Source organism: Caloenas nicobarica, chromosome 1 (assembly GCF_036013445.1).
Source record: "Caloenas nicobarica isolate bCalNic1 chromosome 1, bCalNic1.hap1, whole genome shotgun sequence".
Lineage (NCBI taxonomy): Eukaryota > Metazoa > Chordata > Aves > Columbiformes > Columbidae > Caloenas > Caloenas nicobarica.
The window spans coordinates 29,806,268-29,821,025 of record NC_088245.1 but is presented as its reverse complement, the minus strand read 5'-3'; the positions used below and the strand labels follow the sequence as shown (position 1 = coordinate 29,821,025).

Genomic DNA, 14,758 nt, shown 5'->3' with positions numbered 1-14,758 from the left:
AATCCTCTGAGCTGAAAGAAACTGTACAGGATAGAATGTGAAGAGGGAACAAGCCTAAAGGATAGACAATAGTTTGAAGAATATTTGCTGTTACTTGTTTACTGTGTTTCCTTTTTTAAGTCCTTTTAAAGTTATTTGAAAAGGGCAAGTACTATGTAAACCAAAAATTCAAGTTTTCCTACATTGGGCTCATACTTACAACGTATCTTAAGAAAGAGACCCATGTCTCCTGTAATGCAAGATTTTCTCATTTTTTGACAATTATAAGGTGGCAGACTAGGCTAATAAGGCTTCAGAACCAGACATTCAATACTATTACAGAAAAAGACAGCAAAGGAAAAATAAAAACTAGTGTAACAACAATATTTTCCATGAGGTGTCAGCAGAAGTATCTGAACGTATTCCTAAAGCCTTGCAAGTGCCGTTTCAGGCTGTTAAGCAACCAGGGAAGACCAAATTTCACATGTGTAATGTAAACAGCCTTTCATAGTTTATTTTTTAGTTGGTCAGTACTCAAAGTGGCATTACAGCTCCCTTCCTCCTTCCCTCTCCAACCTCCACATGCGCTACCAGAATTCTGTGCTGCTCTTTTTTCTTCGCTTCCCTCCCCCTGACAAAAGTTTTCAAAATCTGATCTTCAATTTCCTAGCTTTAGTTTCCAGCCCTCTGTGACCTCAAAAAAAAAAAAAAAAGTCCCACATGTCTTTCATATTGAATATTTGCATAATTAATAGTATTCAAATTTATCTAGTGTCTCCTAGGACAACTGGGTATTTAACTGTGAACTCTTATTTCATGAGAATGAAACAGGGTAAGTGATTTACCATGGTGTAAGCAGGTATTGTGTGGACAGTCAGAACAACCAGGGGAATGTTGTTCTTCATTAATGTTTAACATATTTAAGAAGCCAAACATTATAGTGACTCAGTAATGTGCTCTTGTATTTTCACAACATGATTTTTGTATTTATTGCCCAAGAAGATGTATGCCATTCTAAACCTTAAATATATGTATATATATATGTGCCCAGATTCTATATGTGAAAATAATAGGATTAGAAATGGTTATATTTATAACTTCGTTCTTGATAAATAACAAGAGCTTTTATTTGCTTCCTGGTGATCCACCGAAGATTGTTTAACATACATTTTCAACATAATCATCATGCTTGAAATCAAGTTAAAGAAGCATGAAATCTACTACATGAAAGGGATTACAATTATAGTACGATCTGGAAAATGAGTTCATATGACATTTTTCTGTAAATCTATTTCAACTAATTAACATTTCAAAGGCACAAAACAATATTTGAATATAAGGCCAATAGACTCAGAAGCTTCCATTTCAGGTTTCATTTCAAGTTTGACTGTGTCCCTGGATGAGAGCATTCAGAAAAAGTTAACAAGTAGGTATTAAAAGACAAACAAAAAAGCAAATTCAACATCTCCTATGGGTCAAACCACCATCTCACAATAACAAAGGTCAGTTGTCTCCCATTTCTTAAGACTCACCCCTGAATTTGTTTTTATGGCAGTTACAGTAACATAAGGATGACTATGGAGGACTATTGGTAAGTTCTTAAATATCAACTCTGCCTCCTGCTCTAGTTGTAATGCAGAGCTACCAGTAGGGATGCACAGCACACCAGCAGCTCCCAGTTCATTTATTAACCGAAGTTTAATATACAATGTCAACGGCAAATTCTCTATCCCTAATGAAAATGTGAAGCAGAAATGTCAGGCAACAGAAATCAATAATCTGATCAGCTCCAACATGTGAACAGAACTCCACAGCAAACGGTAGCTCCTCAGCACAGAATAAAAGTTTGCATTACATATTTCCTTGAAGAAAAGTCTGTGACTTTTTTTTCTTAAAAGCGCACATGAACAGCCATATCATACATTTTCACTTAATATGAGTATTTTTCTCTATGTGAAAAAATATTTATCTCATAGACACTAGTCCTTCTGAAATAGAGCCACTTCATTTGCAAATTAAGAAAACACTAAGAATGCAAAGAGAAATGTGGCAAATTACTCACCTGCATTGGAACCTGTCAAGTTGTAACGTGCATTCAGCTTTTTAATGATATTTTCATGGATCTGATACCAATCACTCTCTGTGTTGCACCTAGAAAAATGATAACTATCTTAACTCTGAAACAGAAATGCAAGTTTTTCAGAGCAGCTTCACCACATATCTCTAAACAAATCATCTCGTTCATGAAACTAATAACATAATAGAAGCTGGTAAAGCCCCATGAAACTGCCTGTCCCAATGGAACGGCTGAGAGTGCTCTTACCACTTGAGAAAGTGGTCATGGGAACACCTGCTTCATGTGCCAAGGATGGGAGAAAGATATGAGCAACTATGCTCAGGAACTCAGCCGTGACCAAGTTTGTCATCTGTATAGATCTACCCTTCAGCACTAAACCACACAGAAATCTATCTTGTGACACTCAAGAGGAGACACAGGACCCAGAAACAGTCTTAGCAGACAGAAAAATCTGTGCTGTACACTTAAAGTTATTTAAAACAGGATGTGGTCTTCAGAAGGTAGTCAGTGAAAGAGCAAATTACATTTCAGCATACAGGTAAAGAGCTGCTTCTCCATAAGGAAAAACTGACCATGTTCTAAGGATTGTTTTTCATGGTTTAGACTGGAGTCACGCCTAGCATCAAATCTGGTTTTGAGTGACATTTCTTCTTCCATTGTTTTTGTTATTAAGAAAAAAGTAGGCAAGAGTGAAAAAACATAATAACAGGCAGACAAATCTAACAATTTGTTAAGCAATAGCAAACATGTACTTTAGTGACCTGGGAGTCTAAATAAGAGCCAGCTCACGTGTCCACTGTCACACTAAATTGCTTTTCTGCAGCACTGATTCCAGCAGCTCTAATTTAGCACAGAGGGGTACAGAGGAGAGGAAAAATGCTGCCTGAAAGACTTCCATGTCTTTAAGATTTGAGAGCTAACCCTGGGAGGGGCAGAACTTCCTCATGTGCTCAACAATGTATCCCAGGCTTACGTACTTAGAACAGACCACTCCACAAAAAGGTTCTTACTATAAAGTCAAAGATCATCAGGAAATTACATGCACTGTGTTGCTACAACTAGAAAATTGAACTTTCTTCCGATTACCATCAGCCAAAATCCACTATATTATCAATCAGTCATTTAAAAATCTATTTTCCATTTTTCATTCTCCAGCACTGCCTTTTACATTTTTGCTATTCCCATTATATAATTGCTTCATTTCACAAAAAGATAGTCCGCCTGCTTTTTTCTGTAGTTATGAAGTACTTCCACTGTCAGCCTAGACAGTACAGAGCATTTAAACAAGTCTTAAAAGCACTTCATGCAGGCATAAAAAGAGAGCAAGCTCTTATAAGGATGTGGAAAATGCTGAAACATACACAGAGATCTAAAACGATGCAACCTTTATCTTTAATATTATCCCACTTTATAAACACAACTGTAGAATTAGCCAAAATTTCCTAACTGCGACCAAAAAAAAAAAATTGCAACTAAAATTACAACAGCTACTACACTTTTTTGGAACTGAAAAAGCTACAGCTGTTTACTCACACTGCATTTAACACCACTGCTTCTGATGCAAACTGCCTCTAAGATACTTATAAAAATTAAGAAAAAAAAGCATTCCTTACATGTATACTTTTAAAACGAGGTCATCTTTTGAATCTCCTGCCAGCAAATCTGCAATACTGAGGACTGCACAGCCAAAGGGCCGTCTATATTGTACGTTGCAGGCATTTTTCTTTTCTCCAGCTCCCATCCGTCCTGCCAAAAAGAAAAAAAACATATTTGATACATAATCCACAGAACTGTCTCTCATAAAACCACAGAAGAAAAGCAGAGAGGAATCCAGCTTAGTATGGTGACAGGTCTGAGTAGACGATGCCAAGTATATTCATTGCAAATCTGGTCCATCTTGATCCTGCGTTAGGATAACGAAATGTACAAGTACACTACATATGTGGTGATCTTGAAAGGTCTCAGAGCAGAGGTTCTGCTCCTCCTCTCATGAACTCCGCTCAAACATCATTTTCTGATAGGCAACGATAGCACACTCATGACATCACCCGATTAAGTTTAGAGGTCAGGCACAGTGGAATGCTCAACATTTGCTGCCCAATAAGAATTATTTTACTGTGGTTGTTGCTACTCAAGATTTATACCAGAGATGTTGTGACTGAGCCTTTCCAATTTAGTGATCAACCGCTGCTTCCAAACAGGCAACTGGCTAGCAAGGGGATAATCAACCAGCTGCAGAAAAATCAGGTAGAGATGAAACACAGGGAGGAAAGATGACAAAGGGCAGAAGAACAATTTATGATAAGGAAAGAAAGATGGCAGCTGAGGAAAACAGATTTGAAACAGAATATTTTTCCTAGTCCTTTCTATTTGATTTAAACACAATCGAGCCATCTTATAGCTGTGTTCCTGGCATTCGAAACTGCCCTCTTTCTCACCATTTCATTCAATTGTGCACTGGCAGCTATGTATCTTTCCCACCAAGTCTTAATGTCTGACAAGAAAAGTCTATGGTTGCAGTCGCTGCGGGGCAATGCCTCCTCCAAATATTCCTATGCATCACAGCAGCTAGAAAAGTAATTGTTCATTTTCACACCACGCAGCATATAAGTCTTATTTTAACTTCTTAATATTGCAGTGGCTCATTTATAAACTCGACTGAAAATACATTTGAAAACCATAGAGTAGGAAAAATTTTACTCCTTATTCTTCTTTAAAGCATTCATCTTACCAAATATACTTGCATTACAGAGTTTACCATACTTTTCCCCAATCCTTGCCAATAAAACCAAACCACAATTTTTTAATATACTGTTGAAACGCTGAAACAGCATGAAAATTCAAGGAAAAATTATTCCTCAAAGCTGTAAAATAGTGTTTAATTCGTAACAAGTTGTTTCTGAACCTAGCGCAAGTTAGAGCCACTACATTTCAAACCAAAATACCTTTCAAAAATAGGAAGAAAAGTTATATTTAGTACTGCACTGATACAACTATAGAGGCAGTTTACAGAGAAAACAATATCTATAAGACAGCAGAAACAGACCTGAAGATTGTTGTTTCACATCAGTACAGTCCAGAGGATAACTTCTTAAAATAAACAGCTAACACAAACATACACTTCTCTTCCACTTTGTTCTAGAGGATTTGGTATCTGCTTATAGCATTGTGGATCAAATTATGAGACTTGCTCCACTTGCTTCCATCTCCTCCCTTCAAAGGGGTCAGGGAGAACACAGAATTAATCTGAACAATTTCAGATATACCAATTAGGTACATTAAATTTCCAGGCAAGTTTTTCTATGAACAAAAGATGCTTGAAATTACTCTCTTTGGAACAAGAATGGACTCTCCAGTGACAACTCCATCACCTTAAGACAGTTCATATTTGACACTTTTATTTTGCTTTGTTATAGTAACAAAATGTCCTGCATCTAAACTCAGCAGTACACTTGAAAAATAAAACAAAACAATGCTGAGAAATCAAAAGCAATTTTTCCACCAAAACCCAGGCATTTTCTTTTTCAAAAAAATTATTCAAAGGCCTAGCTAATCTACCAAATCCCAAAGCTAACCCCAAGCAGTTTTCTTTTATTTACTGTCATATAACAACATCAACAAGTGCAACAAATGCAAATTATCTACTCACAGATGATTACACCTACCTATTCGGATAATGTGCACAGTGATATAGATGTCCTTCCTCAGTTCACTGCTACCCAAATCCTGCGTGAGATCAGAACCTCATTATTTCTGACTCCTGCTTAAAATGTGACATTCAAAGAGATCTTTACACACTGCTTTCACTGCCGGTGACAGTGATAAAGGAACAGTGAGTTCATTAATACAATACTAACAAATTATGCCTTTAACACTTTAAATTGGTGGTCACGCACTCAAATCAACTGTCCTAAAATATCATGGGTTAGAATATGCTGTAATGCAGTAAAATCAGTGGGAGAACACTCGCTGCATGCCTTAAACAGCAGCAAAGCATTTGTGCAATTCCTAATACTCTGAAAAGTACAGAGAGTGCTACACAAACAATCTCTTGGGTGTAAAACGCAGGAGGAGGAAAATTAACTGGTCCTTGTTGCAGGGGGAAAGATTGGCACATACATCCATGTGGAAGTTCAGGTGAGTGTCCACATATCACCAGAAAACATTCAGCTTGAGTGTTCAAGCAACACACTTTAACCAGCCTTTGAAGTTGACATTCATTACAATGTAAAAACTTAAGGGAGCAGTTGCGAGTGAACCACAGAATAATAATTTAATTCAACTTCTATTTTCCATACTCAGCACAACAAAGATCGAGAATAGGAAGAACTCACCACAAAGAGAGAACAGTGTCTTTCAGGCTTTTCTGGACATTTTGGCAAACCATTTCTATTCAGTCTTAAAAAAAATCTTTCACTGTAAGAAAACAAATATGACAGATATGTTGAACAACACTGCAGCAAAATAGATGGCATTTTGATCTTATTTCTAGGCACAACCTTCCTCAAGATATAAAATAATGAAATAATTTATTTCTAAAAGTCTCAACTGTATCAATAAAAAAAAAAGAGGAGACTAGTGAAGGGTGTTGATTTACTTAATCATCTAAAAAATTACTGAAAGCTCAATACAAAATAGAAGAGTGGTTGTCATTTAGAAGAATGATACTGCATATCCTACTACAAAGAGAAATGCAAGCAATAAAATCCATTTATCCCAGAACTGAAATTAGATGAGTAGCATGTTGGTATTGATTCTTGCTAAACAAATGTCAACATTGCCATGCTTGTATTCAACCAACATTATTTTTCATGGATAGGCAGATGATCCTAGGGGACATTTTTCCTACTTAACTCTATCAAAATCTCTCACTAGACTACACTGATTTCAGCAGTCTTATAGGAGTCTTGGAAGTTCCAGCACGGCAAACTTCATTTTCAGAATTCTGTTTTGCCACCTACTGTGGGGTGTTAAGTGCTTCAGCTGGTATAAGTACTAATACAGCTAGTAAGGAGATGCAGAGAGTTCTCGTTTGAGAATAGAAGAGAGCATAAGGCCACATTGAAAGCAAAATTGCTTTTTGAAGCAGTCCTATTTGACAGTAGGTCCACTATGGATAATCTCTGAGCAAACTCAGCAATTCAGGCACGTTAAGTTTCTGAAAAACCAAACTGCCCATGCTTCGGATAATTTTCTCCAAGACACAGCTTCACAGGAAATGTAATGATAGGACAAGGGGTAATAATCATATTTCCACAGTGAGAGATGTGGAAGATGGAAAAAGCAAAGAATTTGGAAGAGTTATATATGTTTCTCTTCACTCTTTCACCCCCAGCCAGTCGGCCATTTGAGTCTGGATGTCCTTTTATGCCCGCATCGGAAACAAAATTTCCACAGTGCAACCAGGTTTTTCTCAGCTGCACCCACCTCTTCTGCTTATCCCTGAGGCTAAACATGGTTTAGCTCTGCTCTACACCATCCACGGCTTTTCAAAATACCACTGGAAAATCACTAGGAGTATGTTGGATAAGATCCAGCTCAACAGAGACTAATTAAATCTTTATTACAGCAGCATTTGCCTTGTAGAAAATCTGGATCGATCACAGAATGATTCACAGAATCATTCTCATTGAAAGGGACCTGAAAAGGCCTCTAAATCCAACCTCCTGCCCAAAGCAGGGTCAGCTGTAGGGCAGATTAGCTTGCTCAGAGCTTTAGCCAGTCAGATCTTGAAAACCTTCACGTTATGGAGACCACACAGCCACTCTGGAAAATCCTTTTCACTAACTGTCCTCATTTTTTTTCCTTATGTCCAGATGGACCTCCTCTTGTTCCAATTTACATCCCTTGTCTCTCGTTATCCCACCGTACACCATTGATCTTCTTGTAGGTACAGGCAGGTGACCTAGCTCCCCTCAAAACCGTTTCTTCTCCCCCCCAAAGCCTCAGCCAGACCTCCCAGGGCAAGAGCTCCAGCCCACGAACAATGCGAGGCCTTCTGCTGAACTCATCAGTTCAGTAATATTGATCCTGTACTGCAGGACCCAAAGCTGGTGTTAGTCTAACCAATACTGAGCAGAAAGGGATGATCGCTTCCCTTAAGCAACTGGCTATGTTCTTGTTGATGCTGCCCAGAACACTGTTACACTCAAGAGCACACTTGGATCAAGAGCACACACATCTGGAGAATACTTTATTTTTTTTATGTGCCAGCTATCCAGGCTGAACGTACAAACACTCAGACTTTTTCATTGTTACTCTGAAAACATTAGTCCAACCCTTAGCTATGCAGCTTCTTTATCAGACAGCATAAAAGGCAGAACCTAAGAATAGTAGAGTTGAACTCAAATACCTCAAAGTGCATGAAAAAGCTATTTTCTGGGGAACATTCATGTTTTATGATACAGTCAACTTCTGCAGCTTAGGTCTCCATGGAAACTTTAAAATGGAGTTTTAAAGACTGTTTATGTGAGTATATTTTTACAGAGAAACAAGCTGGTATTTTTCTGTTGATTTAAAAATGGTTTTCAAAATAATTCTGCCCTTTCATTTAGATTTAGCTCATTTGCAATATTGGAAAATACAGTAAAAAAAAGTGCAGAGCTTTGTCTCACACCAAGTTATTGTACATTGAGCAAGAATGATTATTTATATTACCAGAGCAGCTAAAGCTTTAGGACCCCACTATGTTGGGCATCATGCAAAACTGAATAAAGAGAAAAAAAGACTCTGTTCCAGCAGTAACAATACAGCTCCCGTGCACTGAAGCCTGCAGTGCATTGAGGTGCACCAATACAAATTTGGCCAATACAAGGTGATTCTGAATTTCACAACCTTATCCTCAGTCTGTAGAACTATTTAAAAGTAATACATCATCATTTCACTGCATTTTTTGTCTTTGAAGCAACCACTAGACATGTCGAATGGTATTTTTCTTTGAACCAACAAGAAACTGGCTTGCTGTGGATAACCTGTCTTCATAGTTTACTTATGAACTGCAAATACTGAATTTAACTGGGAGTGTATTCTATATTTATTGAAGTTTACATTCTGCAGAAACAAAGGCATATCTTTTGAAAGCTTCCTACTCACTATCCACTACGATATGAAATTTTCAAGCTCTGCTTATACTCACAGACCATGAGATTATGATTCACAACACAATTAAAAGCTAAGGACTTCTGTCATGCCACAAAGAAATGCATTGATTACAGCAGACATGTAATGGTTATGCAGATCTGATTTCCTCATTTGAATTTGAAATTTTGTTTGACTGAAGCATAAGATGCAGTAGCAATGAAAAGGGCAAACTGAAAACAACAAATAATAAAAAAATATTAATCCTTGTGCAATGCTTTGATACTTTTTTTTTGCTTGAAAGATATCACAGCACCAGTTATGGCTCAGATTAAAACAGTTATCTTCCAACATTACCAACAGACTTGTAAGATGATGAGAAAAAAATGGCAATGATATTTCTAAGTGCAGAGAGCATATGCATTTATATATCATTTCAAAGATTTCTATAGAGACAAACAGGTTAGAAAACGGTTGAGGAAAGCAAACAGCCTTCCTAAAACAAAACAGAGACAGAATTCCCAAGATCTGAATGCTTGGCTTCAAAGAGCAGCAAAAACTCCAGAGGGTTAAACCCAGGGCTAGTATCTTACTGCACAGCAATCTTCTCAGCAGTCAGTTACACGTACGTACATATGGAAAATACACACAGCAGTACCCCAAAGCAGAAATACCTTTCCTTTGTATTAAGATGATTTGATTCTAGTTCAGACTGCGATTAATTTTTTATGAGCACAAATCTCACCACTTAAACATGCTCTACACATTTAAACTCTGCTGTCTTCCCACTGAAAATAAGGAAATAACTAATGCTGGAGAGATTAATTTAAGAAGGTCAACAAGGGATTTTTGTACTGTAACTTCCCATGTATTAGCGAAGTAACAATGTGTTCCAAATCTGCAGGCTTAACGCATGCATTTAAAAGAAGCATGGCCACAAACTGTTCTATTTTCATAAGTGACCCCTATTTCCTTAGTATTAGCAGGAAAATGTTACCAGTCACATGTTACCAGTCTAGACAGATTGCTTGTTCTATGATTTATAAACACACTATCAAAAAAGAACCAGACAGATTTATACCACATGGCATATTCTTGTGCTAAAGCTATATCATCAAATAGTTATAGTTCTCGGTACAGCTTCACTTTCAGACATCTTTATATAAATGCTCTCTACCTAAATATAAGTTACAGTGATTTCCAAAGCAAATAATGAGAGACAATAAGAGAACACTACCACATAATTCACCAGTTCAAGTGTATCACATTCCAGAATGCCATTAATGGACTTTCATTAAGAACCTGAGTCTGAATTGACTTTATTTACAGCTAAAGGCTCATTGACTTCATAAAACCAAGATCAGATGCAAAATATTACCCTCATACCTAGTGGTGAAATGCAGAGAAACGTAGTACAACATGTCATATGTTAATGAAGATAATAAAGCCTTAAAAGTATCTTCTTAATCAGAGAACAACTGAATTATAAACGTGCCAACATGACTTAGCTGTACAAGCTGTTCCACAGTAAGTCAGCCCTTGTCTTTTAACTCTGCTATGAAAACCATACCTAAATTTCTAACTGTAAAATAAGTAGCAATGAGCAAAGGGGAAGAAAAAAGGAAGATAGTACTATAAAAATAAGATTTCAGTCGATTTCAGATAAAGATCAAAGCATTAACACTAACAAAAATAAATAAAACAGAACAATATTACAATGTTATATTGAAGCTTATCCTCCTGTCTCCTCACTGCGCTGACAACATGGAGGAAGGAGAAGAAAAACAGTTTCTAATGCTGGCTTTATACCGTGGAGCCCAATTTTTATGAACACATCCTACATGGTTTTGGATATCTGCATCTTCATTTTAACTGAGAAGCAGCGTTACACATTTCTTGAAAAGAGTAACAAGTTACTCAGGAAACATTAATTTTAATTTCTTTTTCATGAGGTACCACAGGAGCCAAAAGATGACAATACGGTTTTAAAAGACAGACAGCAGGCTGGATTGTATCAGCAGGTATTTACAAGTAAAGAAACAACAAGCACCAGAAACTGGAGGTCTCAGTAATAGTGAGCTTACTCTGCCACCTCAGATAAATATTTTGCAGCACAGCATTACCAGTGCACAGACTTGCAGATCCTTTAAGCTGAATTACAGTCTTGATTATTATCCTAGTCACTGACTGAAGTAACAGCACGGATACAAGCAGATTTGCTGTATCTCTCCCCAAAGATAGAAATTGAACTCAAAGAGAGCAAGAGGAATTGTGTAAAAAGCGAAGGGAAACAAAAGCATTTAAGAAAATCCCCTCCCTCCGACACCACCTGGGCTTCCATTTATTCAACACCATTTAGGGGTTTACAAAGAGCAAGTCTGTCTCCTTCTGTGCCCAAACCTGAGAAGCCTTGTGCCAGCAGTAGGGGTGACTGCACCGTTTTCTCCGTAAGATGATCTGTAAAGCCATCAGAAAACCACTAGTGTTGAATATATCTCATTCATTATCTAAATCTGTCAGAAATATGCCATTGCTGGTGCACATATCCGTATTCTAATACCGCATTCGTTTCTGAACATAACCATCTAAGCTCCACCAGCTACAAGACAGGTCACATCCCTTGCAGTGCTTTCATCATGGCCATCAAAAACAACTATTTCTCCTGTTACTTTTCAGTTTTTACAATACAAACAGTAAGAGGGTTATTTGTTAATGCGTATGAGAGACCTAATGGATATCACAGGTTCCTCTTGCTTGGGTTTGTTTGTTTGCTTTAAAAAAGCATCTGTGTACCCAAGATCAGAGCAAGGATCTACACAAGCTAGCATAACCCTTACTCCAACCACGGCAAGTACATCATGTTTGAGAAAGAATCTTTAAACAGTAGATAGGTAGGTACGTTTGTTTCACTGAATGTGGGTTTTCGTGAGAGAAACTGAGCTACATTATGAAATACAGCTAATTTCTAACACACACTCACACCTGGGAATACCATATCTGTACTTGTTGATTTGAGGGCATTTGAAAGACATGATTAAAACCAGGCTCTGTCTTCCCGTAAAATACAAAATCAAAACATTTCGAAAGCATTTTCTTGCTAGACTACGCTCATGCCTTTTTTTAGAAACTCATTCCTACCATATATACCTCATTTTACTTATCCACAAATGTAGTTATTTTGCTGCAAATTCACATGCAGCAGCTCCTGTACAAATACTGAACAGGCCAATCTGGGCAGTCAGGCCAATGCAAATGGGCTTGTTGAAGTGCCAACTCCGCAAAAAATACTTGGAACGCTATCCTGAAGCAAAATGTTCTGCTCTTGCAATTCAAGAACGGTCGGTATTTAAAGAGCAATTAATCAAAAATGTCTTATTAATGACAGCAAATTACACAGCATTGCACAAAGTCAGATTAAGTGAATGATTAGCAAAAAGTATTATTAAAATATCTAGAGCCTCTTAAAGCCAGGACGAACCCTTTTGATCACCTGGCAATGAAGGACAATATAAACCTGTAGAAAATACATTTATTAGAGAAACTACCATAAGGCCAAAACATTTGGAGGACGCAGCTGTGCCAAACATTCCTTTCATACACATTCTTCCCACTACATAAATCGTATCTGCTTATACTGTTGCTGTTGAAGAGGATTTAAAACTGAGCAACCAAAAAATTAATTATTTGTGATGGCTAAACAAAATACAATTTTGCTATTGATATCTGAAAGGTAAAAAAAATTAAATATTTATAGGTACAAGGGAGAATGAGGACAGAGCTACAGAAATATTTGTAAGATACCAGCTTACTGATTTTGAAGTTTCTCATTGGTCATGGTATGTTCCTGTGAAGAGTTTCTAAATCCAGAACATGAGTTTTCAGGCCAAAACCAGACTCAGATAAAGAAAAAAAAAATTTAAAAAAATCCTCCTCACACTTTAAGGTAACTAGCCGGAATATTCATGGGGTACCTACGAGGCTCAAGTTCCAATGTTCAATTAGCGTATGTAGAGTACTTTATGGATCCAGCCAGCAGTTACAGTGAGCAGGTAATTTACTCTACTTTCAAAACTGGTTTGCAATTAATAGGGCACACTGACTGGGCCAGCACTTTAGTGTTCTTACTTCTGACGTGGAGGAACTCCAGAGCAGGCAGTTCAAGTTAGAATTCTCGAGGAAAAAGTATTATTTACTTGAGGCACGTCCTTCACATTTCCAGTCTGACTGGGACCAAGAAATAACTTTTCTGCTAGTCTCCTCTGATGACTCCTACTCCAGAATTTCTCCTCATGTAGGATCCAAGCAGACAAGCCCTATGACTTTTACTACTTCACTACTCATGCCAAGAAAAGGCTGACTGACTGCATATGTCCTGACTATATTCCTGCACATAGGAATCTTTCGCTCACATGAATAACTGGAAAAAATGAGGCATGTTTTCTGAAGGGAACCTTTTGAAGTTTCTGGAATTTCAGGCTTCTCTTTTAAGCTGCTCTTTATTACCCTGTATTTGCTTCCAATTACAATCACATCAAATACATTCTTGTCCACAAGGGCAAATTATCATGTGCTTTGTCTTAAACAAAGCTAATAATGAAATAATTAAGCCTGTGTGCATATACATATCTCAATATAAAGGATGACATGATTTTTTTTTAAGAATTAGCAACCACATTCACAAATGTACATGCCATGCTACTCATCTAAAGAGGTATTTTTGTTCCAAATGTGTAAAGGATTGTTAATAGAGCAGTGACTGCTCTCTTGCCAATGTGGCCTTTACATTTCATTCGAGGCGTTTCAACCCTCCTGCTGAAGTAAGGACTACCTACCAAATGAGTAGGAAGTGAATAAAAACAGGCTGGTTTTGGTTTACCTTGTTTCTAAGGAGGGACAAAAGAGAGTAAAAAGTGACTGAACCAGAACAGATGACTCTTAAAATAAGAGTCTGCTAGCCAGAAAAGCCAAGAAGTTTCATCTCTTCTGCATCTATGAGGTATAGTTATATATGCATCGATTTTGTGTAATTCGCTGTAGCACGGTTTTAATACTGTGCAAGATGAGATATTTTTGTGCACACTGCACAGGAAATTGAAAGTAACACTGAGCTACCCTATGCGGTGATCCAGTAAAAGTGCAAATTATGCTTTTGTGGAAATATTATAAAGGAAAGGTAGCCCTGAGCTAGTTCATTGCTCCTGGTTCCCACGGATTGCTCCTTCTTACCAGAAACCCTGCAAGCTCCTTTAGCTTAAATCCCTGCCGTGCGTAGCAGGCACATTTGCATGCAGCAAGTCAGGATTCAAGACTACTTCAAGACAAAAATCATCCATGGATAATGTGAAGGTATCTGAATACTAATTTCCAAGAAACAGCATTAATGAAGGTTACACAAATTAAAAAAACTAGTATCTCAAGAGGAAAAGTCAGAGTAGCCTGTCACCTAATAATGACAGATTAAAAATTATAAGGAGCACCTAGATTGAGTGTAGTATATAATATAGCATTGTACTGAGCACACTTTCAGATACATACATTTTTTCTTTACAAAAATTCTATGTTGCTGAAAAAGTACAATAAAGTCCAGTCTGAACTCTGCCTCTTTAGTCAGCATTCACTCCTCCC

The 14,758-nt window shown here is 37.4% G+C and overlaps 1 protein-coding gene across 2 annotated transcripts in view; it reads right to left on the bottom strand.

The window, feature by feature from the left end:
• The window catches only part of DOCK4 (dedicator of cytokinesis 4), a 237,028-nt gene that overhangs the window by 119,560 nt on the left and 102,710 nt on the right, over positions 1 to 14,758 (bottom strand). For both annotated transcript variants that reach the window (XM_065633327.1, XM_065633337.1), the window contains exons 9-12: positions 6,391 to 6,472; positions 5,722 to 5,782; positions 3,670 to 3,802; positions 2,042 to 2,130 (exon numbers count right to left, since the gene is read on the bottom strand). In XM_065633327.1, the coding sequence (XP_065489399.1) occupies positions 2,042 to 2,130; positions 3,670 to 3,802; positions 5,722 to 5,782; positions 6,391 to 6,472 (365 nt within the window). The remainder of the gene's footprint in view (positions 1 to 2,041; positions 2,131 to 3,669; positions 3,803 to 5,721; positions 5,783 to 6,390; positions 6,473 to 14,758) is intronic.